The 25,444-nt window shown below is 44.5% G+C and overlaps 1 protein-coding gene, 2 long non-coding RNA genes and 2 other non-coding genes across 5 annotated transcripts; 4 read left to right on the forward strand and 1 right to left on the reverse strand.

The window, feature by feature from the left end:
* Positions 1-1,584: 1,584 nt before the first annotated feature.
* NCBP3 (nuclear cap binding subunit 3) lies at positions 1,585-18,170 on the forward strand. Its single transcript, XM_057399482.1, has 13 exons — positions 1,585-1,881; positions 3,466-3,531; positions 5,145-5,250; positions 6,076-6,201; positions 8,380-8,508; positions 10,280-10,353; positions 11,237-11,345; positions 12,090-12,189; positions 12,509-12,615; positions 12,981-13,266; positions 14,476-14,633; positions 15,345-15,509; positions 16,210-18,170. The coding sequence occupies exons 1-13, from the start codon at positions 1,738-1,740 to the stop codon at positions 16,443-16,445; spliced, it is 1,806 nt and encodes a 601-aa protein (XP_057255465.1). The 5' UTR covers positions 1,585-1,737; the 3' UTR covers positions 16,446-18,170.
* Positions 17,840-19,664, reverse strand: LOC130593965 (uncharacterized). Its single transcript, XR_008970934.1, has 2 exons — positions 19,038-19,664; positions 17,840-18,222 (listed from the first exon to the last, which is right to left on the reverse strand). It is a non-coding gene; the product is annotated as an uncharacterized LOC130593965 (long non-coding RNA).
* A 3,261-nt stretch (positions 19,665-22,925) lies between these two features.
* Positions 22,926-23,000, forward strand: LOC130593983 (small nucleolar RNA SNORD49). Its single transcript, XR_008970945.1, has one exon. It is a non-coding gene; the product is annotated as a small nucleolar RNA SNORD49 (small nucleolar RNA).
* An 86-nt stretch (positions 23,001-23,086) lies between these two features.
* Positions 23,087-24,231, forward strand: LOC130593964 (uncharacterized). Its single transcript, XR_008970933.1, has 3 exons — positions 23,087-23,213; positions 23,527-23,648; positions 24,074-24,231. It is a non-coding gene; the product is annotated as an uncharacterized LOC130593964 (long non-coding RNA).
* Positions 23,928-24,001, forward strand: LOC130593984 (small nucleolar RNA SNORD65). The gene has a single exon (XR_008970946.1). It is a non-coding gene; the product is annotated as a small nucleolar RNA SNORD65 (small nucleolar RNA).
* Positions 24,232-25,444: the final 1,213 nt, after the last annotated feature.

Raw genomic sequence — 25,444 nt, forward strand, 5'->3', positions numbered from 1 at the left:
AAGAAAAGACCTTCATTCTGTGCAGTTGTTCCCAGACTTCAAGCAAATAAATCGTGAGGTTTCTTACCATGGTGAAATTTAGTGTTCTGACTATAAACCAGAAAAACGTAATTGTCTGGCTAAAACCAGAGTTTTCTGACCAAAAGGTCTCCTTTCGATGACGGGCTGCTTCCCCCCCCCCCCCCCCCGCTTCCCATTTCCCACTGTTGTACCCCATCTCCCACTGTTCTCAGCTGAAACCGCTGAAGTTGGGGGGGTTTCATCAGATGCGTTTTTCTCTGCTGCGAGCAGTTGGGACTCGTTGCAAGAGTTCCCTCTGGTGGTCAGGCGTGAGGGGACGGACAACGCTGCTGGTGTAAGATGCTGCTTTTGATATTTTTATGCTGGAATAGAATCTCAGACAGGTTTGGGTTGAAGGGACCTTAAAGCTCACCCAGCTCCAACCCCTGCCACGGGCAGGGACACCTTCCACCAGAGCAGCTTGCTCCAAGCCCCTGTGTCCAACCTGGCCTTGAACATTGCCAGGGATGGGGCAGCCACAGCTTCTCTGGGCACCCTGTGCCAGCGCCTCAGCACCCTCACAGGGAAGAGCTTCTGCCTAAGAGCTCAGCTCAGTCTTCCCTCTGGCAGGTTAAAGCCATTCCCCTTGGCCTGTCCCTACATCCCTTGTCCCAAGCCCCTCTCCAGGTTTCCTGCAGCCCCTTCAGGCACTGGAGCTGCTCTCAGGTCTCCCCTTCAGGAGCCTTCTCTTCTCCAGCCCAGCTCTCTCAGCCTGGCTCCAGAGCAGAGCTGCTCCAGCCCTCGCAGCAGCTCCATGGCCTCCTCTGGACTTGTCCCAGCAGCTCCACGTCCTGCTTGTTCCCCCCCCAGAGCTGGATGTAGGACCCGTTGGTCGTGCTCCTGGTGAGACAGCTCTGCACACGGTAATCCTGACCTAGCTCATAGGGTGAGGCTGTGTAGACCTGGTGTAAATGGCATAGCTCAACACTGTACCCAACTCATGACATTAAAACTAAAGGAGGAAAAGGTGCATCTTTGCTTTTTTTTGTCCCCCATGACCTGAAGAGATGAGATTTTAGCCGCAGAAAAGTGGGATTTGGGTTGGAAATGGTGCAGAACTTGAGAATGGAGCACCCCGGGTGGGATTTCTCCACTAAAATAATAGGAATTGTAATGAAACCACTGGGTGTCATGGAAAAGGTGGTAATCGCTGCTGACAGCGAGGTGTGGAGCTCCTGATGGGGAAATAATGGTGCGACGGCAGAAGCAAGATGTGATTTGGGTTTGTTGTGTGTGAGGGGATGGAGCTAATTAGTGTTAACGAGAATGAGAAACTTGTTTTATGGAGACAAGTAAAACCCATACGGTTTATTCAGGCCAAGGGGAGATGGGGCTTCACTCTTGAAGCAGCCCAATGCCTTGGGTTGGGAATACACTTAAAGAGAGTAACTGAGCCCCGGAACAAGGGGATGCAGAGCCTGTGGGGAGCCATAACTCCTCCGCGCTGACCCAATCCCGCTTCGCGGGGAAGATGGCGGCGGAGCCCTCCCGCTCGCCGTAGCCCTGGAGGACCGCCGGGCGCGCCGCTCTGTTCCCGTCTCTCTATGGCCTCTCAGCCTGTGGGCCCCGACCCGGCGCCGGCCTCGTGTGGCGCTCTACCCACCCCGTCGTCTCGGTGGTGGTTCTAGGCGGTGGCGCCGTCTCGGTGTCCGGGCGCAGGGCGGGCCTGGCGGAGCTATGGCGGCCGTGCGGGGCCTGCGGGTCTCGGTGAAAGCGGAGGCGGCGGCGGAGCCCCGCGGCCCGGAGCCTGAGCCTATGGAGGTGGAAGAGGGCGAGCTGGAGACCGTCCCTGTGAGGCGCTCGCTGCGGGAGCTCGTTCCGGTGAGGGGTGTGAGGTGTGGGTATGGGCTGGGGGGGGACCTGGAGGGACCGGCGGCTGGGGGGGTCTGTAAGGGCGTTTGGGGGGACATTCGTGGGAAAAGGAGCGATACTGGGGGTGCGTGGAGGGAGTGGGGGTATAAAGGGAACTCGGAGGGTGTGGGGGGAATGAAGGAGCAGGTCGTCAGAGGACGTGCTTTGGCTCGAAGGGATGAAGAAGGTGGTGGAGAAGAGGATCTGGGGGGTAGTAATGGACTGCGGGGAGGGCTGTGGGTGGGAGAATGTCAAAGGAGCTCAGGATGCACCTAAAGCTGGGGGTGGCAGTGGGGGAACTCGGGTTGAGGCACTGGGAATGGGGCTCTGATGAGTGAGGTTTGAGTGTTTCCTTTCCACCACCCCCCCCCTTACTTCATTGTCCCAAATTGGTCCTGTACAAGTTTTAGTAGGATTAAGTTTAATACCTAAAAATGGGTCAGAGTTCTTCTAAACTCCTCACTCGTCTTTTGCTCTCAAAACTTGCATGGGAATTACTTTACACACTAGTCTCTAATTATGTGATCTGCCACCATGCTTGAGCTTGTGCCACATACGTGGCCTAAAAGACAGCACCCTTCTGTATTTCCTTGTGCTTCATGAGTCAACCCTAGACAGCAGGTTTTTGAACTTCAAAAATACTTATTTTGCTTTTTAATAACTAAACATTTGGCAACTTCACACAAACTTTGCTACTGTTACTGAGCAAAGCAGTTACATGGTGTGTCCTTTGGTATTTCTAAACCAAGACTGGCCTACTTTGTAGAAAAAAAGGACTTTTAGCCAAAATAACTATTGCAGCACAAATGTAAAGAACCTATTTACCCCTAAAGAAAGCAAGATGTGTCCTTCCTGCTCCAGACTTTTGCCAGATGATGGTCCTGAGGGTGCCAGGATGAGGAGGTGCAGTTTTTACACAGGCAAACAAGGGAAAGTACAACTGGGGCATTGGTCCGGGGTCTGTGTGGTTTAGTGAACTCAGCATTCTCTGGTTTTGCTCTCTATCAGTCAGGTTGTGTCAAAACAGTAATGTTTTGTCTTGCAGGTATTTGGAGATTGGGTTTGAAATAATGACAGCAGTAACGAGTTGCTTGTTTAAGTGTGGTTGTGTCTTGGTGGTTGGACTTTTGAGACTAAAAGCTGCAAATTGACACTTCAGGAGTTGGGTATCACTGTTCAATCTTTTGTGTTTTACAAGGAAATTAGATCTGAAGCCAAGATTGTGGAAGTTTTAGTTAAGAAATGTGTTTGATGACTTCTCCTGCATTGCTGAGAGAAAGTAAGAACCTTCACAGCAGCAGACACAGAAACTAGATTGTGCCAAACAAATGAATCCTTAGAGTAAAGGAAGTTTGGTTCAGCTCATATGCTTTTACCTTTACTGACATCAGCAAGGATCATTGCTCATGTACTAGAGGTGTCACTTGGAGTAAGGCTCAAAGAGAAGAGGATGTATTTCTCATAGAAATGGCCAGATTTTGTTATTTTCAGCATAACAAGTCTGTTGCTTTCAGTGTTCACTGAGATTTCATCATCATTTTCCCTTTGTTTCAGGACACTAGTAGGAGATACGAAAACAAAGCTGGAAGTTTCATTACTGGAATAGATGTAACCTCCAAGGTAATTCCTATGCTGTGGTTCTTCAATGTACTTCAACATCCTAAAGATTGCTACTGGGAATTATTGCCTTCCCAGCATGAACAAAAGCTTAGCTTCGTGTTCAGAGAGCTGCAGTTTTCAACACTTAGGGAATTAACTCTCCTTTTGTTAGCTGTGGCCTGCATCAGGACCTGATCTCCCTTATAAACTTGTGAGAACTGGTGTTTTTAAGTTACAAAAACTTGTGTGCCAAGACCTGACAATGGTTCTGTTGCAACTGCCTCAGTGCCAGTCGATACTGCAAAGCCAAACCCTTAAGAGACAAGTCAGCTGTGGCTTTTCCTCTTGGGAGTGTGACAGAAGGAAGAACAAGTGCTTGGCAGGAAAATCAAGTTCCATTGCATTGTATCTTCCAAGGGCATCTTCTTGTTTAATTATTTAAGACACAGCTTGAAGAATGTGAGCAGCTGTTGCATTGAAATAACTGAAAGTTGCATAATTCCATGGAACTTCAGAAACTTAACCCTACAGCTCATCTCTGTACATTTAATAGTGAATTGGCTGTTTCATACTGTGCAATTGACCACTAAAACTGGTATTTAGTAGTAGAGAAGAAGCATTTAGTCATATGCTTTACAGGGCTGATACAATTTTACATGTGCTAGTCAATATGAATCCTCACCACAGCAGTGTGCTGACGAATCACATATTCCCATTTGCATTAGTGAAGCTCATACTTATCAAAGAGTACAGAAAGGGTTCCAGATGAAGACTGAAAATCAGGTTTTGGCTTCAATAGCTTGTTTGTTCTGTAGCTCCATAAAGGATTTGCAGTGCCTCAAGTCAGGGCCAAGCTGTCATCTTTTGTGATGTTCTTTAATGATGCAACTCTGATGTGGCCAAAGCTGTTGTGGCAACCTTTAAAAAGTGGTGAAACCCCTGTGTTTATTTGGCTGTCATTGGTGGCAGGTTCTGCTTAAGCACAGTTTGTGGTCCAAGTTTTGACTTTGGTTAGTAAGATCCCAGACCCTATAAAGCTTCCTGATACGTTCTGCAGAGCAAGGTGCTTCTCCGTTGGTTGCAGAACTTGGACAAGATCCACATAAGCTGTTGCTCATGAGCAAGCTGAATTGCCAGTCTAAAGATGTCAGTAGTCAGCACTCCAGCTTGTGTCGCTAAATCCATGCGGAGAGAGACGAGTCTTTATTTTGTATATATTTAAAAATCAGGGAAAAATCTCTATAATCTTAAAACATGAATTTTCCACATGGGGGAAATGTTTGTTTTAAGCAAGCTTTATTTTTGAGTGCAGCCTCTGTACCTCTGTTAGAAAGGAGAAGATAATGTTACTGTTCCATCATGGAGTCTGAGCATTGTCCAAGATGCCTTGTTTTCCATGCATCCTGATAGCATCCATTATGTTGCTGGTCCTATGTTAAAAATATTAAGCATCGCAGAGATGTTTTAGGGAATGATTTCAATGCTCTGAAACTCTCAAGTCTCTTCAGAATGAATAAACCTCTTAATATGGATTGTTGCTGTCTGGGAGATTTTAAGCATCTGGTCCTTCGGTGCTGCTTGTTGGGAATGCTGCTGAGATTCCTGTTTTGAATGTATTGTTGTGCATTTTGCAGGAAGCCATTGAGAAGAAGGAGCAAAGAGCAAAGCGCTTTCATTTTCGAGCTGAAGTGAATCTCGCCCAAAGGAATGTGGCTCTGGATCGGGACATGATGAAGAAAGGTAGGCGTTTATCCAGCAGCCAAGAAGAAAAGATCCCTCACAGTCCCTTTACTTGATTTATCCTATAATATTCCCTGCATCTGCAGAGGTTTTCCCAGATTATTGCCAAAAGAAATCACTTCTGTTTTTTTTCACCTTTTAAAGTTGTTATTTTATGAGCTGTTTGGCTGTTCTCAGTTCACTCCTTGTTTTATCAACCCCAGAAAGAAGATGACAATTTTATCTTTACCTAGTGCTGCATGTCCAAGATTCATCTTCTGCCTCAGTGCTGCTTTAAGAACCTTTAAATTCTGTGAGCAGACCAGACCTTGAGCACTGTTTGTGTGTACAAGTGAAGCACACAGTGTCCTGTGCACAGCGAGAACAGCTTCTGTGCTGTACACACAGTGAAGCTGGGCTGCTTGTGCTTGTGCCCTCAGATGGCAAGCTGGGCATGTTGGAATAGAAGCAGATCAGCCAGGAAGTGTGTGCACGGCAGATCAGTGCTTTTGGCATCCAGTTAGTTGGACCTGCTAAGCCCTGTGGCCTATAGCAGCTCTCATTAGGTGATACCAGTAGTAAAGTTTATAAGGCAGTTTACTGTGCAGTACCTGCATCTACCAATGCCTGTCATGTTACCTCTTTTTAATTCTCAATTTATCAAAGTTTTGCATTGTGGAAGAATAATTCAAGTGATGGTGTTTAGAATGGTGTACCTCATGCTTTGCTTCAATCAGGTTCCATTTAGCTTATTTAAAATGTTTGCTTTATAAACTCATATATTACTAATTTAACAGCTTCCTCGATATGAGTAAGTACCAATTTTATATCTCTTCGTTTGTGCAGCAATTCCAAAAGTGAGACTAGACACAATTTACATCTGTGGAGTGGATGAGATGAGTACACAAGACATCTTTGCCTATTTCAAGGAGTATCCTCCTGCTCATATTGAGTGGTTAGATGATACATCATGTAAGTAAGCGGAGCCTTTTGTCTGTAATTCTTACTCATGTTTGAATGCTAGTAGTAGCTGTACCTCATGTGTCCTAGTGGCTTTCGAAGTCACTGATATTTGTGTGTGTTTCCTTGTCATTTGCCTTAGTAAAAAAGGTTCAGAAGGAAATAATATATTAATAATATACTATAAATATATAGTATATAGTGGAAATCAAACCCGCTATCTGGTTGAATATTTGCTTTTGTAAGGAGATAGTACAGAGCAACTTGCAGGCATCTAAGAGGAGGAAAAGAGGTATAAAATTACATCTTGACATGCAGAGTATACCTGCTGTGAGTGTCACAGCAGATGACACTGTGAGAGAGCATGCCTGTGTGCAGTTAAGCAGGTTGGTTTTGTGCTGCGGAGGAGCAGACTTGTTGCCATATTTATTTAGTGCATTCGCAGGGAAAAATCAGTGGGTGGAAGAAGGCAGAGGCTGAATGTGATTTACATAGATTGGAAAAGGAATGTAAATTCGTGTTGCAAGGGCTGTTTTGGGGAGTACTAATGCAGTGAGATTGCCAGGAAGATAAAGGGTTGTTGACAGCCGTGTTTTCTTCACGATACTAAACTGTAAGAGTTGTTTGCTCCAGGTGGGTGCTGGATCATGGAACTGGAAGGCTCTGAGATTGCCATGTGGCTAGAAATGCTGTAAATGAAATCATGTAAAAAGTAGGAGCCAGTGCAGGTTTTCCATTGATTGGGATTGCTGGAAACTGATTTATTAACAAGCATTGCTAAGACTCGAGAATTAGTAGCCTGGTTCCTTGGAATGACCCTGAAGGAATTATGTTCCAGTGCAAGGTAAAATACATGGTGTACTATTGGTAACCTTGGAGTCACTGTGCACGACAGCTTGAGGTGCTGCCAGAAAACCTGAAACACAGTGAGCACAGGGTGGCCAAAGAGCTGCTGTGGTGATGCATAAGCTGGCAACTGCACAGCTTAACTCTGTATTTGAGGCTGCATTTCTAAGGTTGATGTTTATCCTTTTTCTGTGTTATTATCCTTATTCTTAAGTGGTACGTGAGTAAATTTAGTGTGGAACCAGAGTGAGCTTGCAATGCAGAAATGCAGGCTTCAGAGTCGTAACAATACTTTATCCAGTTACAGTTAAAACACATTTTCATTATTGATTAATTTTCATGCTGTATGAGTTAGCATGGCAGCTACCTGATGAAAATACAAGGAAAACCACTGCCCTTTCAGCATAGATTTGTGTCACAGCATGGCAGAAGGTGTCACATTCCCCTCTGAATTATATCTCGTGGTGTCTTAGTGCAGAGGTGGATTTAGATGGTGTTCTGTATTTCAGATTGAACATAACAATAAAGGCTTTGAATATGGAGGTGTGAAGAGCAGGTAGGCATACAGAAATGGAAAGTCATTAGCCAGTCATTGAAGTTAGCACCAAAAGTGGGTGTTCTTCACCTTGTAAATTGTGTCTGTTCAAGTAGTTTGAGAGAGTCTTTTCTTCTGGGACACTGCATAGTTCTTGTGATATCTGAATACACTCTGCTTAACTGCAGAGCAGTAAATTACATTTGCTGCTGTATTTGCACTGAATGCAGAAAGCTTTTATTCAAAACCTGTTTCTAAGCAGTTTTAGCTCTTTTCAACTTTGATGGTTTTGAAATGCTTTTAGTTGGCCTAATAAGTTATGTTCTAGTATCAGCTGCTGATTCAAGGTACGTGCAAGGCATGTACTGAATCACATGGTTAACCTGTGACATGATGATCAGTGCAAAGTGTAGGCTTTCCTATTTTCCTGCTTTTTGGAAACGATTAACAGAATTCCATAGTAAAGTCCAAGGTTGTGTTAAATTGTCAAAGGGAAAAAAATCAAGGCTTTTTTCTCCCCCCTCTTGAAATGCACTGATCCAATATCCTACACTCAGGAAGCAGGCTTTGATACATATGATTGTGCATTTCACTTGTTCTGGTTTGAATCAGTTGTTGTGCATGTCCTCCAGCTTCCCACATGTGTTCAAGAATGACTTTCCCTCAGGAGGTGTATCTGGTTCCTTCTTTTGCTATGTCACCATATGAAAGTGTTTCTGGACTTCTGTTAGCAGTTTCCAGTAAGGCAGTGCATGTGACTGATTATGCAAAGTGCATTATGGTTTTGTGTGTGCTTTTATATGTCACAGGTAATGTGGTCTGGCTTGATGAAGTAACAGCAACACGGGCTTTAATTAATATGAGTTCCTTGCCTGATCAGGAGAAAACAAAAAGCAGAGAAAACAATGAAGAGAAGACAGCTGAAAAAGCCAAGAAAGGTAGATTGGGATATGCATATATAGCTCTCACCCAGTTAAATCAGTGCAACTTTAAACTTGGGCTTGGGTACTGCATAACCTGAATTACTGAAGGAGCTTCTGTCGTATAGTTTCAGGTAAATGTATTCTGCCACTTTAAAAAAGGCTTTCATCTTGGAAACCTTTTGAAGAAGCTGCTTCTTAAAAGGTGGGTTGGAGCTGGACCAAAAGCAGTCATTCAGTCGATACTGAACGTGTTAGATACAGGGTCATATTCAGATACGGTATTTGTAGTGGTACTTGTGGCACAGAAGTAAGTCTGTGGCAGTAAAAGGGTGAATTCCAAGTGTGGAAAAAGCAGGTGTAAGAAAATGTCCTGGTTTTGAAATACCACAGTTGATTCCTTTCTTGGTGCATCACCATCCTTTATTGTTAGCGCTGGTGTGACAGGTTATCACTTCACCGCTGTGTACGTCATCTCTAAATCTGGCCATTATACTTTCAAGAAAGCAGCACACTGAAAGGTCAGTTATACAAGAGCAGAGCAGGAAAAACACATCTTAATGTGGTGTTAAATCTGGTACCTGAATGCCTGAATTGTGAATTGATTTTACTTCCATGGGTGTAAATGAAGAATCAGGCTTTTGCTACCTTAGGACAATTTGCTGTTAGGCTGGTGTGATAAATTGCTGTGGTTCCAAGCACTGTACCATGCAGTACAAAGCAAAGAGAGATGTTGTATTTATGAACTCTTCCACGGGTTGTCTTTTAAACATGCTTTATGAACAAAATGCATCATGCTTTATGAACAAATGTGGATCCTTCTAATTCATCCCCTTTTCCTGTTGCTTTTCTCCACGATGCAGTGGCTCCTCAACCATCCATGTGGCTTTAACTTTGGGGCAAATGTTGATAACACTTCAGTAAGACTTGTTACAAAGTCAGGGATTAGTGACTGTCTTGTTTCAGTGGATCATAAATACATGTATTTAATCTTCTTGGCTACAAGTTACACTTCGTGTTATCATTACACCACATCTCAAAACAAAACTTGTCATCTAAATTAATCCTGTTCAGCCGGAAAAGTGGGATATTGGATAAAGTACAAACTGTTCACTTACAGCTCAAGGTGTGAGATGCATCCAGATACACAAGAGTAACTGGCTTAGATGCATTCCTTGTGCATCCCTTGGTGGGGGGGCAACCCAAGATGTATTTTTTACTCTGAGCTAAAAAGAACCCTGAAAACTCTATATAAGCGTCTCACCATTGTAGTAGTTCTGGAAGTGTGCAGTCTTCTGTCAATTACTTCACTTTGAAATGAAGTCAGGTGGTGGTTTGGGGTTTTTCCTCCTTCTCTCCTAGAATATTCTAAGCTTTTGAATATTCACCTTGTTTACTTTGGTAGTATTGGATACTTGTGGGTACTCACAGCATTTTAAAGGGAAACTAAAGGAAATAAGCTTTAATTTGTCTTTTATGGTCTTGGCCTTGCTGATCTCTCATACCCTGAAATGCAGTGTAGCTTCATTTGCTTTCAGAGAATTAAATTAATCCATGTGTGCTGCTGCGGGCATTTATGGGCACAGTGGCTGCCTGGTTCATTGTGTTCCGTGTTCAGATGTGCTTCACATTTCTATAGACATTTACTGGTTTGACTATCTCTGGGCTGTACAGAAGAAAGGATAATACCTTCCCTTTGATTTCAGAGACTGTAGGCAATAATAATCAAATATAACTGACATGCTAAATGGAGTTTATCCCCCCCCCCCCCAATTATTTTCCTTCTTAGAAAAACAGGAGGAAATCTCTGATGATGAGACGGAAGAAGGCGAGGTTGAGGATGACAATCCAAGTGATGTTGAGGTCAGTACAAAAGGGAAGTGAAAACACCATGATGGAAGTTTGGCTCTGGCTGCTGTGAAGCCTTCGTAACATTACACTTTTAACTGTATATACTTGTAATTCACAATTTAATGATCAAAGTAAATTGGATGGGGAAATGACAAGGAGTGCAGGTATGCTGGTGGTGAGAATAGCTTGTAATATAGAGTGTTTTGTGAAGAGTGATGGGGCATCCAGTGTGTAAGAGCCAGACTGGCTGCTCTTTTCTGCTGAGAGGAGGCAATGAAAGAACAATAATAGCAGGCATAGGCAGTGCTTAAAAAGACAAATAGGGTTTAGAATGACCATAGGTATTTGTGGGAATCAGCATATACATTGATGCTTTGTAAATGGTGAAATCTTCACTGGCTGAATATAGAATAGGTGTGATTAGAATTTCTTTAGGAATGGCTTAGTGAACACTCGTACGTCATGGAAGTCTGAATTTCAGTTTCCATAAAGCAGATACAAATGGAAAAGAAAACCCTTTAGTCATTGCAGGAGGGCATGAGAACCTGTTAGTGAAACCATTTAGATATGAACCAAGCAAAAAGGAAAAAGTCTCAGTGTCCAAGTTGTGTTACTTGTTGTCTGCATTTCAGCCATTAGGATGGTGTCATTTGAAAGTGACTGGATTTAATAATCTGAGAGAATGTTATGAAGTAAGAGAAGGAAATACTTAAACCTTCAGGGCAAATTACTTACAAATTCACATCAGTTTGTCAAGCAAAAAAGCAAATTATTTGAGCATAATTTGAGAAGTAACTTTCTTAATACTCAGTGGGTTGCTGCTCTCTAAGCAACCCGTTTTCATTCAACAGTAATCTTATTTTTGAGTCCAAAATACCTCTTTTGCCCCCCAAAGTTGGATGCCCTCTCCCAGGTAGAAGAGGATTCTCTCCTGCGTAATGATCTTCGCCCTGCCAATAAACTGGCTAAAGGAAACAAGCTGTTCATGAGATTTGCTACTAAAGGTAAATGACCAGCTTAACAAGCACAATGAATTCTTGCTTGTTGTAGTTTTACTTGTTGACTAATCCCTGACTCAAAGTACCTGATTTTTTATTTGCACAAGTGTTACTTTCTTTGCTAATCGTTAGGTATTAAGATTTTGCAATAAATCCACATTTAATGTGTAAGTTAAATCCAGTTCCAGTTGTATGAAAACTATGGTACCTACATCTTGGGCTCAGGGCATTCTTGCAAATACCATGGAGTAGGTTATATGATGCCCTTCTCCATAGGGGTAAACTTCATGGTTTATTAGTAAGAAATTAATTAGAGATGCTGATGAGATATTAGTGGAAGTTCTTTCTAAATACAGTTGAGATGTTAAACGATATTTATGAATAAAATGAAAATCCATATGATTTCTGGACCATGAGGGAAGTGACACATCCATAAGGAAAAGAAAGGTCATGAGGAAGGTGAGTACAGCCTCCAGCAGTTACAGGGGGATGGAATGCTCTGTGGAATGATATGTGGAAACTCAGCCTTGCTAGAATCAAGTTTCTAGATGCAAAACTCTGGTGGTAGGAGAAATTCCAGTGGTGTCAGCAAAGCTGTATCCTTCAGAAGGAGACTGAAGTAGTGCTGATCTGTAACACGTAGTCTTGCTTTCCCTCAGTGTCTTTGACTGGAGGGTTGTGTATTTTTGTGCTGGTGTTGTGAGATACCTTCTAAAAGGGAAATATTCCTTTAATTTGTGTTTTTCCCAGATGATAAGAAAGAGCTGGGAGCTGCAAGGCGAAGCCAGTATTACATGAAGTATGGCAATCCCAACTATGGAGGCATGAAGGGGATTCTTAGCAATTCATGGTGAGTATTGGATAGAGGAATTGGAATATTGCAGGATGAGAGCGTCTGAAACGGTTTTAATTTGTGGATTTTCTTTCTGTTTGGTTCATGGAGATGCTCCTTATGTGTAAATAATGTTTTTACAACATGACTGTGCAAGGGGAGCATTTTCCCATGAAAATAAAGAATGTCTACATTCAAACCAGACAGATTTCTGATGTAAAAGTCTGTCTGATGTTAAAGTGAGTGCTAACTGTGTATGCTTAATCCAGGACTGAATATGGCTCATTCATTGTGCCTCTCCTGTGACAGGAGTGTCATTCTTTTTGTGGTGTTTCAGGAAACGAAGGTACCATTCCCGCCGAATCCATCGGGATGTGCTAAAGAAAAGGACGCTTATTGGGGATGATGTTGGCTTGACTCCTCCTTACAAACATCGTCACTCAGGTAATGGATGCCAGTGTGTCAACCCTCTGAGAGCACAGCTGGGGAATGGAGGGCTGGGAATAGCCTTAATCAGTCCTTCCTCCAATCCCTATAGTGCATGGAAGCAAAATCCAGCTTTGTGCTTGAGCAGGCTTCTGAGGTCATGAACACCATGGACTGCTTTTGTCCTGTGACGATTTTCTTCCACTTAGGCTATTCTGTAATATAGATGCCACTCTGTATTACGCTCTGTTCTCACTTCAGCCTTAGAGAGCCACAAAAGTCTTACTTCTAGTGGATTGTTAATTACAGTGATTCCCCCACATTAAAGTACTTTGTACGAATGACAAAATTCAGTTTATCAGAAGTAATTTGCTTTGCTACAGGCTTAGTAAATGTTCCCGAAGAGCCTATTGAGGAGGAGGAAGAAGAGGAAGAAGATCAGGTTATGGATGAAGATGACAGAGTTGTGGTAGAGTACCGTGATGAGCTGCAAGCTTTCAAGCAGTCCCGAGAGCGCAGTGCAACGCGAAGGTCAAGTGCAAGTGCATCTGACTCTGATGAAATGGACTATGATCTTGAACTGAAAATGATATCAACGCCCTCTCCCAAGAAGAGCATGAAAATGACAATGTATGCAGACGAGGTGGAGTCACAACTGAAAAACATTAGGTAAAAGTTTCTCCTTCTTTAAAAGGATCAGTGAAGAGGCAGTCTGAGTTAGTGACAGAGCTGTCGCAGCTTAAAGGCAAAGTGTCAATGCTCCCTTTTCACTTCTTAACCTAATTTTGTAGTAGATATTAAAAATAAATGCAAAATACAGCCAACAGTGATACAGGCTTTTAATTACAATTAACATCTTTCAGATAGAATCATTGAATAGTTAGGGTTGGAAAGGACCTTAAGATCACCCAGTTCCAACCCCCTGCCATGGGCAGGGACACCTCACACTAAACCGTGTCACCCAAGGCTTCGTCCAACCTGGCCTTGGGATGGAGCATTCACAACCTCCCTGGGCAACCCATTCCAGTGCCTCAGCACCCTCACAGGAAAGAATTTCCTCCTTATGTCCAATCTAAACTTCCCCTGTTTAAGTTTTAACCTGTTACCCCTTGTCCTGGCACTACAGTCCCTAATGAAGAGTCCCTCCTCAGCATCCCTATAGGCTCCCTTGAGATACTGGAAGGCTGCTCTGAGGTCTCCATGCAGCCTTCTCTTCTCCAGACTGAACAGCCCCAACTTTCTCAGCCTATCTTCATACAGCTTCCCTTGCAGATTCTGTAACCCTCCTTATTGATAATGATGGAGCTCAAAGTGGAATCAATAGAAATTAATGCAAGCAAGCACAATTAACTTCTTGCATTTCATAACTAGGCCACGAAGAAATAACTCAATAACTGCTCTTTCTCTTTTCCCTTTACTCCTTCCTCTTCCTCAGAAAGAAGAATAACCCCCCAGTGTTGATGACAAAAAGGAATTTGTTTGTTATGGGCATATTAACCAAAATCACTTACGTTGTGGATTACTGATATCACTTTAATATGTCCCTTCAGTAGTCTCATTAGACTTCATTATAACATCAAGTCCTTTAACAGTTTTGAGACTGCACAGCTGCTCTGAATTTTGACACGGAGGCACAGCCTTAAGGAGGCAAACTCAATATTTGCTTTGCAATAGATACTGAGATATTCATGTGATAATTGCTAAACTTGGATTCTGACTGGAATATGAGCTCTTCCAAGTCATATTTTACTATTGTTTCTCATTTTAGAGATCCTGATATTACTGTTCTCTATGATGTAATGTTACGTTCAAGAGGACTTCAGAACTGTGCTAGGTTTCATTTCATTTAAGGGATGTGAAATCTGTTATTTTCTTTAGGAATTCCATGCGAGCAGATAGCATAGCAACCAGTAACATCAGAAACCGGATTGGCAGTAAAGGATCGTTAGAGAAGGTGGCAGATGTGAGACTACTGTTAGAAGAAAAACGTCAGAACAACAGTGGGCCGCGTCATCCAAACAGCACTGTAAAATCAGGTACTTAGCAACTCCTACATTGTGCAGAACTTGACTGGCTCATTAAAAGGGATATCTTCCTTTTACACTGTGCTCCGTTGCAAGTAACCTTAGGGAGTTCTGTGCAGCAGCAGTTTCTGCATTCACACAGTTTAAGTTGGCGCTGAAGTCCTGTAACTCCCTTTGCCTTCATCTTTTTGTTTGAGCCTCCTTTAAGACAAGAAATATCCAGCTAAAACAGGCAAACTTCAGAAGGCAAGATTCACACTGTGGGTCAAATAGCAATATATTTAGGATTCTCGTATTCTTGTTTTCATTGTCTTCTGCAAAATATCAAGCAGTATTAGAAGTCCAAAGCAAGGTGTCCCTTATCTGAAAGGAACTGTTGGAGCGTACTGATTTACGTGTAATCTTACCTCATGCTGGATGCAGATGTGCTATGCTCCTAAAGCAGAAATGGAGCAAGCCATAGAGTACAATCTCTTGGGCAGAGCACAACCTGAAAGCATTAAATGGCAAACTTATTGCCAAGAAAAAAAGAAAGATTAAATTTGGATGCACTGTATTGCCACCACTGCCAGGACTGAAATCTGAGTATGAAAGACTTCAAAGACCAGGGAATCTGTCTAGTTTCAAGTTGTACACATGGTGAACGAGCATAAAACTAGCTGGGAGAGCTGGAATAAAGGCAGCGTGGCTTTTGTCATTTTAATCACTTGAAAATATCCCCAGATGTGCGGCGAAGACTGGGAAAGAGACCACATTCTCCAGAAACTAAACCTCCAAGTAGTACCTCTGCTGCTCGTCGAGAGCCCGTATCAGATGTCCACAGCCGGTTAGGGCTCCCCAAGCCAGATGTTAAAGGCCTCTACTCTGATACCAGAGAGAAGAAATCAGGTTGGTTTTATGGAGAAAATGTAATGGTGCAATTCCTTTTGGGTTTAGAGTATAAGGGAAGTGTCAGCAGCAAACCATAAAGGATGTTCTTTAATTTCACTGAATCAGCAAATGCTCGTTCAGAGCTTTGAAATCTAAATAGATGTAGGTTAAGCTGAGTATTTTAAATAGTTTTATATAGGTATGTTTAAAAGTAGAGGACTACTTTAAAACTGAGGTCAAAACAGGGCACTAAACCAAGTGTCATGAACGCAGTGGCATGTATCATTCTCTGCAAATGGGAAGCAGGGAGCAAGACCTCCCATATTTTAGTTTCAAGTACTGCTTCAAAGTATAGTAAGTTCCATAGAATCATAGAATAGTTAGGGTTGGAAAGGACCTTAAGATCATCCAGTTCCAACCCCCCTGCTATGGGCAGGGACACCTCACACTAAAGCATGCCACCCAAGGCTTCGTCCAACCTGGCCTTGAGCACTGCCAGAGATGGAACGTTCACAACCTCCCTGGGCAACCCATTCCAGTGCCTCAGCACCCTGACAGTAGAGAACTTCTTCCTTATATCCAGTCTAATCCATGCCAAACACGATGGTGGAAGAAGGATGAGGAGTTTAAATGAATTCAAGCCTAGTTTCCTCAGACTTCCTCCAGCATTCCTCTTAGTCCTGTCTTCCTAAAAGCTGTTTGTTTTTCATCTGACCAGGTAATTTATGGACCCGATTAGGGTCTGCTCCGAAGACCCAAGAAAAGACTTCAGATAAACCTGAGAAACCTGTGGCAGCTCCAGAGGAGGACGACTCAGAGCTCCAGCGGGTTTGGGGTGCTCTCATAAAGGAAAAAGAACAGTCTCGGCAAAAGAAGAGCCGGTTGGATAATTTACCATCCCTACAAATCGAAATCAGCCGAGAAAGCAGCTCGGGATCAGACTCAGAGTCATGATCGGGTTTACATCCCGATCCTCAGCATTAGAACTCTGCACTGTGGCAGGGTTTCCTTTGCCCAAAAGCTGGACGCTGGCAAAGACTCTGCAGTGAAGGTTCCAGAAGTGTCTCTGTTCCTTTTATGCAAACCAGAGATGCAAACACCACTTGAAACCTGAAGCAGTCACGTTTGTCTGGAGTCTGTGGTTGGCCCTGTGTTACGTAGGGCATTGTCATATATGTTTATTACAGCAAACCTGTAGTTAATTCTAGCAAAACACTTTCCTCCCCAAGCTTTGAACTGAAAAGAAGAGGCAGAGATGCTCTGTATTTTTAAGACCTTTTTTGTTCTTAATGTTTTTAACACAGAGGCTTTTAACAGCGTATTTTACACAGTCCTTCCAAAGAACAGGGCATTTCATAACCAACATCATTGCCTTGCCCTTCTGGCTCTTACGCAGCACCTTTCCTTTCCTCTTGAAGTAATAACAAGTAATGCCCTTCCTGGGTGGGCAGCCAGCAGGGATAAGCTTGAACGGGACTGTCACGTTCTCCTCCTCCAAACTACGTGATGTGAATTGGAAGTTAAACATATTAGTACAGTGGAATTTCACACAGTATCCAAGTAGCATCAGGGCTTGAGGAGTCCTGCTTGTTTCTTTAGGTGATACTGTGTTCTGCTGCAGTAGGGATTGAGATGGTCAAGACTGCAAAGTTGGAGGTTTGAGAACTGTGTAAATTGCCAAGGGTTTCAGTTTTTGTTGTTGCTGTTACACAATGAGAAATCCCATTTCTTTCGTTTCCTCTGTGTTCTGTTCTGAAGAAATCTAACAACTGAAAAGCATCCATTTCTCTACTTATGAGGATTTTCCTGTTGGCCACGGTGAAAGCTATAGTAGTGTTTTCCTATATGCTGTTTAACTATATATATATATATATATATATATAACTGAAAGAGAAAAGGAAAACTCTAGGATCACTGTCTCATGTCAATACTTTTGGATGTTCTCCCTGTATCATTCATGTGGATGTGAACATGGTTGACTTGTTACATTCAGCTTTTTTACCTGCATCCCCTTCTCTAGCTAAGAAAAAGGTTTGATCAGTGTGCAGCTGTAGTGACTTTATCTCTTGTTGCCTGTGGCATATATTTGCATTGCCAGTGGTTTGAAATAAGGAATGATGCAGCACATCACAGCCTGGTAAACAGAACAGGTAGCAAAACCATTGCTACATTTGGATAGGCTGAAAAAATCTCTTTGTGTTGTCCCTCTTTCCTATGTTCTCAGTCCAAAATATCTCTGAATCTCTCTTCCCCTTCCTGCTTTTTTACAAACGTTTTATCTTTTCCCTCCCTGTTTTTGTACTAAGCTGAAGTAAGTCTGAGGCTTCCGAAAAGCAAGGAATCTGCAATTAACTTTTCTTACCGCTTTATTATGATAAAGAATAGCAGCATGGGAAACAAAAGGAAAAATGAAAGGTACAGTGACTAGAAGGTATCTGGGGACTGACTGGGCTTAAAGCCTTATTATTTCCTCTTTTTGTGACACTCATCCTTGGTTTTCTATTTAATTATTGACTATATAAATATGTCTCATGAAAGTCCTGTTGAGAGTAAATGACTGTAATGGTTGATCACTGTAAGAGTTCATCTTAATGTGTGCTTTCATCAGTACCCCTTCCAAAGCTTTCAAATAGAATCATGCCCATTTCTCAACATACGGATAAAATTTATTTAACCAGTGTCTTTTTGCCAGTAAACCTTTGTTGTGTTGCCGCTTTGATTCCATTGTGACCTTCCCTTTTCCCGTTGTGACCTTCCCTTTTCCCGTTGTGACGACCTTCCCTTTTCCCGTTGTGACCTTCCCTTTTCCCGTTGTGACGACCTTCCCTTTTCCCGTTGTGACCTTCCCTTTTCCCGTTGTGACGACCTTCCCTTTTCCCATTGTGACCTTCCCTTTTCCCGTTGTGACGACCTCCCTTTTCCCATTGTGACCTTCCCTTTTCCCGTTGTGACGACCTTCCCTTTTCCCGTTGTGACCTTCCCTTTTCCCGTTGTGACGACCTTCCCTTTTCCCGTTGTGACCTTCCCTTTTCCCGTTGTGACCTTCCCTTTTCCCGTTGTGACGACCTTCCCTTTTCCCGTTGTGACCTTCCCTTTTCCCGTTGTGACGACCTTCCCTTTTCCCGTTGTGACCTTCCCTTTTCCCGTTGTGACCTTCCCTTTTCCCGTTGTGACGACCTTCCCTTTTCCCGTTGTGACCTTCCCTTTTCCCGTTGTGACGACCTTCCCTTTTCCCGTTGTGACGACCTTCCCTTTTCCCGTTGTGACGACCTTCCCTTTTCCCGTTGTGACGACCTTCCCTTTTCCCGTTGTGACGACCGTCCCTTTTCCCGTTGTGACGACCTTCCCTTTTCCCGTTGTGACGACCTTCCCTTTTCCCGTTGTGACGACCTTCCCTTTTCCCGTTGTGACCTTCCCTTTTCCTGTTGTGACCTTCCCTTTTCCCGTTGTGACGACCTTCCCTTTTCCCATTGTGACCTTCCCTTTTCCCGTTGTGACGACCTTCCCTTTTCCCGTTGTGACGACCTTCCCTTTTCCCGTTGTGACCTTCCCTTTTCCCGTTGTGACCTTCCCTTTTCCTGGGAGGAGATGGTAGATATGAATCATGCACCTGACCTATGAAAACAGGCTTCTGTGGTGTTGTGGACCCTTGCATGCATTTAAGCTCAGCCACAGGTTGTAGATGTTGCTGATAACCACTGTGTTTCCATGTGAATACTCATAACTTGAGCCTGGTGAAGGGCAGGATGGGAAGAGAGAATATCTTAACTGTGATAGAAAGGCTCTGAACTCATGGATGTGTGAAATCAAGCCAAGCAATGTAGGCAAAGGCTTATGTCTGAGGAAGAGGAGCTGTTAACACTGGTTCTGTCTTCCAGATAGTCATAAACACGCCTTTAAATGTGTCCACATTAGTTGGGTCTGTTGCAGTTATGGTTTAGAAGGGAGAGTTTTGTGTGTTAATGACACCACAGTAGCTTTGCTGCAAGAAAAATAGAGGTTTAGTGTTGAAGGGACTTACAGAGTGGGGTTTTTCCTGCTTGTTTGCCTGGTTTTGCTTTTGGGTGATACAGAGAAGCCTTAATATTTGGTGGTATCAGGAATTCTAGCTTTGGTCTTTAGTTTCCTGCACATGAACTGCTGGGTTTTGCTCATTCAAAATGAGCACTGAATCTTCAGTGAGTGCTTTATCCTCAAGACAGTTAACCGCAACCTGTTTGACCTGGAGAGAGAGAGATTGGATGGAGAGTTGTGTTCTGAGACCCCTTCTATGGTACTAAAATGAACTTGTGTTGAGAATTGCACAAGGAAAAGTTTGGCTTTTGCCGGAGGGAAGGATGGGTCTGAATTTTGGGTGACTCCGCACAGGACCACAGAATCCTTCCTTTGGGAAGGTTTTGCTGTTTAAAACAGGGTCTTTTGGATTTTATGGGGTTCTATAAGGTGATTTGATTGTGTAGAAGAAAGAGTTGTAGGGGCTGCAGGCTCTGTGCCTGCAGCTGCCCTCAGGCAGACTCTCAATGTGTGACATTGATGGGAGACTTGAAAGAGAGGGCTTTGCTTTTCTTCTCGAAGATGATGGCCCATGTGTTTAGCAGGGAAAAGGAAAGCAAAATAAACCCCTTATTTTCAGTTCAAAATGACATTAAAATGTGAAAATAACAAATCTTATATTTAAGCAGCTTTCTGTCCCAAATAAAAGTGGTCTGGAATCACGCTGACCCATCCCAGTGTGCTGGAACACAGATGATACAGAGCGGAGCTGCATCAGTTCACAGTGAGGAGCTTGTGGGTGCTCCCTTGGCTATCCTAAGAGGGGATTGTGCCTTTCTGGGGACGAGATCATGGAATCCCAAAATCCCAGGTTGGAAGAGGCCTCAAGAATCATCTGTTCCAACCTTTCTAGGTAAGTACCCTGGCCAGTCCAGCCTTAAAGATACCCGATCTTGGGAAATCCACCACTTCCCTGGGGTGATCCCAAACTATCCCATCATTATCCCAATGGCTGGTTATTCTCAGTGCGACAGATTTTCCTCTTGTGTTCAGTCAGAATCTCCCCAGGAGTAACTGATGCCCATCACCCTTCTTGCCTTTTCCACGTGTGTAAGAAGTGAGTCTCCATTTCTTCGCAGCCGCCCTTTAAATACTGTATAAACCCAGTTTTTCCTGGCTTCCCTCACACGCTTCCCAGTCCATGGATCATCCATGTGGTCCTCTGAACCCTCTCCAGCCTGTCCACACCTTTTTGCGTAGCAGGGAATTGAATTCCATGTGTGGCTTGACAAGTGCCGAGTAGAGCAAGACAGTGACACCTTTATCTCTGTTGATGATGCTCTTGATGTCCCTCTGCATCCCCTTGGCTTGCTCTGCTGCATCTGCGCACTGTTCACTCGCACTGATGGGGATCCCCACTTCCAGGTGCAGCCGGTCCCATCCCAGCCGGGATCACCCCACTCCCCTGCCTCCAGGGTGCCGCAAACCAGGGGCCCACCAGCCCGGTGATGCTCAAAGCCGCTCCAAGTCCCGCCTCCCTCCCGTGTCCCGCTGCAGGAGATGGATGCTTCCAGCTACCCCCGCCTTGCTGCAGCAGTGGTACGGCTCCCCCCCCCCCCGTGAAGTGGTACGTTCCAAGCCTTTATAAGCGGTCGCCGCCACTTTAGCGCCCTTTCGCCATGCGTGCAGGGCGGTCGGTAGGGAGAGCAGCGGGCATGGGGCGGTTGGGCGGTAAAGGTGGGCAGGGAGAGGGCCCGTTTGGGTGTAGCACGCTATGAAGTAGCCATGAGGTGGGGGCCCGCACCCCCGCCCCGCCAGCGGTGGTGTCGGCCGTGCTTCCCGGTCCCCGGGGCCGCTGGGGTTGGGCCGGACCATTGGGGGAAGCGGAGGGGGGGGGCACACACACGGAGGGAGAGCGGGCGGGTAAGGGAGGGCTGCGGCATGGCGGTGTGTGGCGCTGACGGCCTTCGTCCCCACAGGGCCGGGCATGGAGGTGGGAACCGGCACCGGGGGGGCCGATACCCCGTGAGAGGAGCCGGGACCGTGCTGGGAGCGGTGCGAACCCGTTCTCGGTGAGTTGGATGGGGCTGCGGCTGGGAGGCCGGGGCATGGCGCGGGCTGAGGTAGCGCCGGGCACCGCCATGCCTGAGCTGTAGGAAGGACAAAAGGACATGGAGCTGTTGGAACAAGCCCAGAGGAGGCCACGAGGATGCTCAGGGACTGGAGCACCTCTTGTATGGAGACAGGCTGAGAGAGTTGGGGCTGTTCAGCCTGGAGAAGAGGAGGCTGCATGGAGACCTCAGAACAGCTTCCAGGATGTGAAGGGGGCCTATAGGGATGCTGGGGAGGGACTCTTCATTAGGGACTGTAGTGATATAAGACATGGGGTGATGGGTTCAAACTGAAACAGGGGAAGTTTAGATTGGATATAAGGAGGAAATCCTTTACTGTGAGGGTGCTGAGGCCCTGGAATGGGTTGCCCAGGGAGGTTGTGAATGCTCCATCCCTGGCAGTGTTCAGGATCACGTTGGACGAAGCCTTGGGTGAGATGGTTTAGTGTGAGGTGTCCCTGCCCATGGCAGGGGGTTGGAACTGGGTGATCTTAAGGTCCTTTCCAACCCTAACTGTTCTATGAAGGGCTCGACATGGGGGTTAAACCCCGGTCACATTCGATTGCCTCCTCGTGAGCCTTCTGGTCGCTTTCGGGCTAGGCCTTCGTTCCTGGGGCAGAGGCCTGCCCCGCTCGGGGCTGTGGGGGTAACACTGCGGTTAGCACATGGTATTCCTGTGCTTCCGTGGGTTTTCAGCTTTATAACGATATATTTAGCAAATGGATCACTCCATCAGAGGGCTGGAGCATCTCTCCTGTGAGGAATGACCGCGAGTTTGGGTTGTTCAGCCTGGAGAAGATTCCCAAGAGACCTTATTGTGGCTTTTCAGTACTTAAAAGGGGCTAAAGGAAAGATGGGGAGAGACTTTATCAGGGCCTGTTGCAGCAGGACGTAGGTGATGGTTTTAGGGCATTGGTCCTGAGGTCCTGGTTTTGGTTGCGTGTTGATTTGTTCTCCTGCATAAATCTACTTTATAAAATAAGCTGTTACTTTAGAAACCTACTTTTTTCCTAAACTCACTGTGCTGACTCTTCTAGTAATGCTTCTTTTGCTTTATCCCCACAGCAGGAAGATGACTTGAAGTAGAAAAGGTAAGTTAAAACTTTAACTTGCACTAAGGTGTATGGAAAGTTGTTGATGTGAAGCAGTTAATGCAGGACAGTTAGTAAAAAATAACATGTAGCAGTTGCATCTTAAAGCAAATTAGCTCAAGCCTCATTTACACATCATTAAGAGAGCTAATGCCTTTCATAAGCCAAGGGGGGGATGACTGTTGGTTCAGGATGAAGCACTTTGTGGTGTTTGAAGGGCTCGGGTACAAAAGTTGGCTGTTGATGATGATAACCCTGAATAGGAAGTGCCGTCAGATGCGAGAACTGACGATAACATCCTCACGTGTCTGAAACACAGCTGCGTGCCTGCGGGGTTTGGGTTCTTAAGTTTGTCTTCTGGAACTAATGGGGCAACCCTTAATTATGCTTGCTGTCCGTGAAAATTGCCCTTGTCATATCTTAACATAGCTCCGTGTCCATCTGTGTCACTGTCTGCAGAGCCTGGCTTTCCCGATGAAGGTGTCATAGGGAGTAGATTACACTTTGGAGATGGCCCTAATGTGAAGGTGAGTGATGAATTTAGAATCATAGAATAGTTAGGGTTGGAAAGGACCTTAAGATCATCCCGTTCCAACCCCCCTGCCATGGGCAGGGACACCTCACACTAAACCATCTCACCCACATCCAACCTGGCCTCAAAAAATTTCAGTGACTCATGTAGAGCTTTGTACCATGTGGGATCTAAATTGGGAACAAGTGAGGTTTATAGGCTGCAAAAAACCTCAAGAAGCGTACTTCATAACTTGAATCGATCCACTTCCCCTCCTCTCATCCTCAGTATTCAAAGCCTGATGCTTATTTCCTGGTATCTATATTTAGGTGTAGCTTGCAGGTCTCTGCTGCCATGTACTAATTGTTCCTCACATCTACCACGTGATGTTACAGCTCTTCACAAGTCCTGCAGAAGGCAGTGAGACAGAATGAGCAGGAGGTTCCTCTAGGTGAGTTTAATAGTTGGTGTGCTGTTAGTTTAACATGATGGGATTTGTCTGCAGTCTCAGAAACGTGATCTGCTTGAGAACATTCCCGTTGGCTGTGTTTCTGTCTGTATATTCTTAGCTCTAGAAGTATAATAATTGAAGTTCTAGGCCAAAAAGTAGCTTGTAATAAAACAAGGGCAGCAGATGCGTAAGAGCTGTTGTCTTTTGCACTGCGGTTTTGCTGATGGCTCTGTAGAGCAAAGGGATAAAGGTCTTCTTTCTGCTAGAAATAAAGGTATCATGTGATGAAACCAACCACAAGTTGCTGGAATTACCGGCAGATTGACTGGTGGTGAGCAAAGGGTTTTCTGATGATATCCCTTACATTAGCAAATGGCTTGATACTTGCTGGGAGTGGTTAACTCACCCATGCTGTTGTGTTACAGGTGTTTACGCTGAGAGCATCTTGTCTGAGGGAGAAGGAATCCAGCAAAACCCGTGTGTGAGCTTGGAGACCCGTGTTTGTACTTAAAACATTAAGAAATGGTAACAGTGACACTGTTTTGATGGCACATCTATTAAAACCCTATCTCAAAGCAAACAACTGGGTCTGGTTTTGTCACTTGATGCACTAAGGAATGACTTTCCATTACCCAGCATGTTTTTAAAAGCCATGCTGAGCACTCCTAGAATTCACTATAATATAAAGGAGATGCATACACACCACAGTGTAATTGCTGCAGATAATTAGGTTTTAGTTGTGTCAGCATCTATCTGGTATTTGGCAATTTACTTTAAACAGTTTAAACAAGCGATGCTTACACTGCTGCTCTAATTACTGGAGAAACGAGGCCTTAAATACCTCTACAGCAAGAAGAGCAAACACAGCTATTCCTGTAGCTTGTTTCCAGGCCATTTCTTCATTATTTTGGCCTCAGTCTTTTCTGAAGTCTGCTACAGCTGTAGCAGAATCTGTCCTTGCAGCAGCAGCATTCTAACTAAATAATGGTCCAAATGTGTGAATCTAACATTAATCACCAGATGTAAAGGGAAAGAGGTTCAAACTCTATAATTACAGGAGGTGTGGAATGTAAGAGTCTCATCAAGCCTGGAGTGACTGAGCACGTCCACCAGATGTTACTGATCATTTTGCCCACTTGGTGTCAGCAAATGAAAGATTTTAGTACAGCTTTTCGTGTGCTTTCTGAGACAGGTAAACTTCATTAAGATACTAGTTCCTTGTGAGCATGCACTCATTCTGTGCCAGCAAGGACTGAAGGAATGTTAACTGTACAGCTCCAGGTAAAAGATACTTTGGTATTCCTTCTGAAAGCAATGAAACTTGGACCCAGTTGGGAATATTGCCAGAGGGGGTGTGGCTATTAAAGAGCCATTCAGGACAGGCAACAAACCAGTCAAAAATAGGTATTTTCTCATGAGTAATAGTTACTGTAGTAATTTAGGTGAACAGTTCTTCTCTGTCATCAAACAAAGCAGGGATTTGTAGTCCATAAACCCACTGTTGGCAGTGCAAGCTTGCTTGTTTTCATGATGGGACATGGGGAAGTGGTGACAGTGGGACATAAATGTGAGTTCAGTCCTGGCTCAGGGACTGCCTCAACTGCAAAGACCTGGATCTGGTTTGTCTGACTTACCTCCTGACTGATACCTGAACGAAGGAAGGTGCTGTGACTCCGTGCTCCCCGTCTGGCATCACAGGGCTGTGTCTGTGGAGTATGCAAAGTGTGGTTGGAACTAACTAGTTTCTTTTTATCTCTCTGATGCATTTGAGCAGTTGGAAGAACAGGTTACTCCAA

The sequence above is a fragment of the Pezoporus wallicus genome, unplaced genomic scaffold (assembly GCF_028554395.1).
Source record: "Pezoporus wallicus isolate ANWC-B61680 ecotype Strahan unplaced genomic scaffold, APGP_CSIRO_Pwel_v1 contig_8143, whole genome shotgun sequence".
NCBI classification, from domain to species: domain Eukaryota; kingdom Metazoa; phylum Chordata; class Aves; order Psittaciformes; family Psittacidae; genus Pezoporus; species Pezoporus wallicus.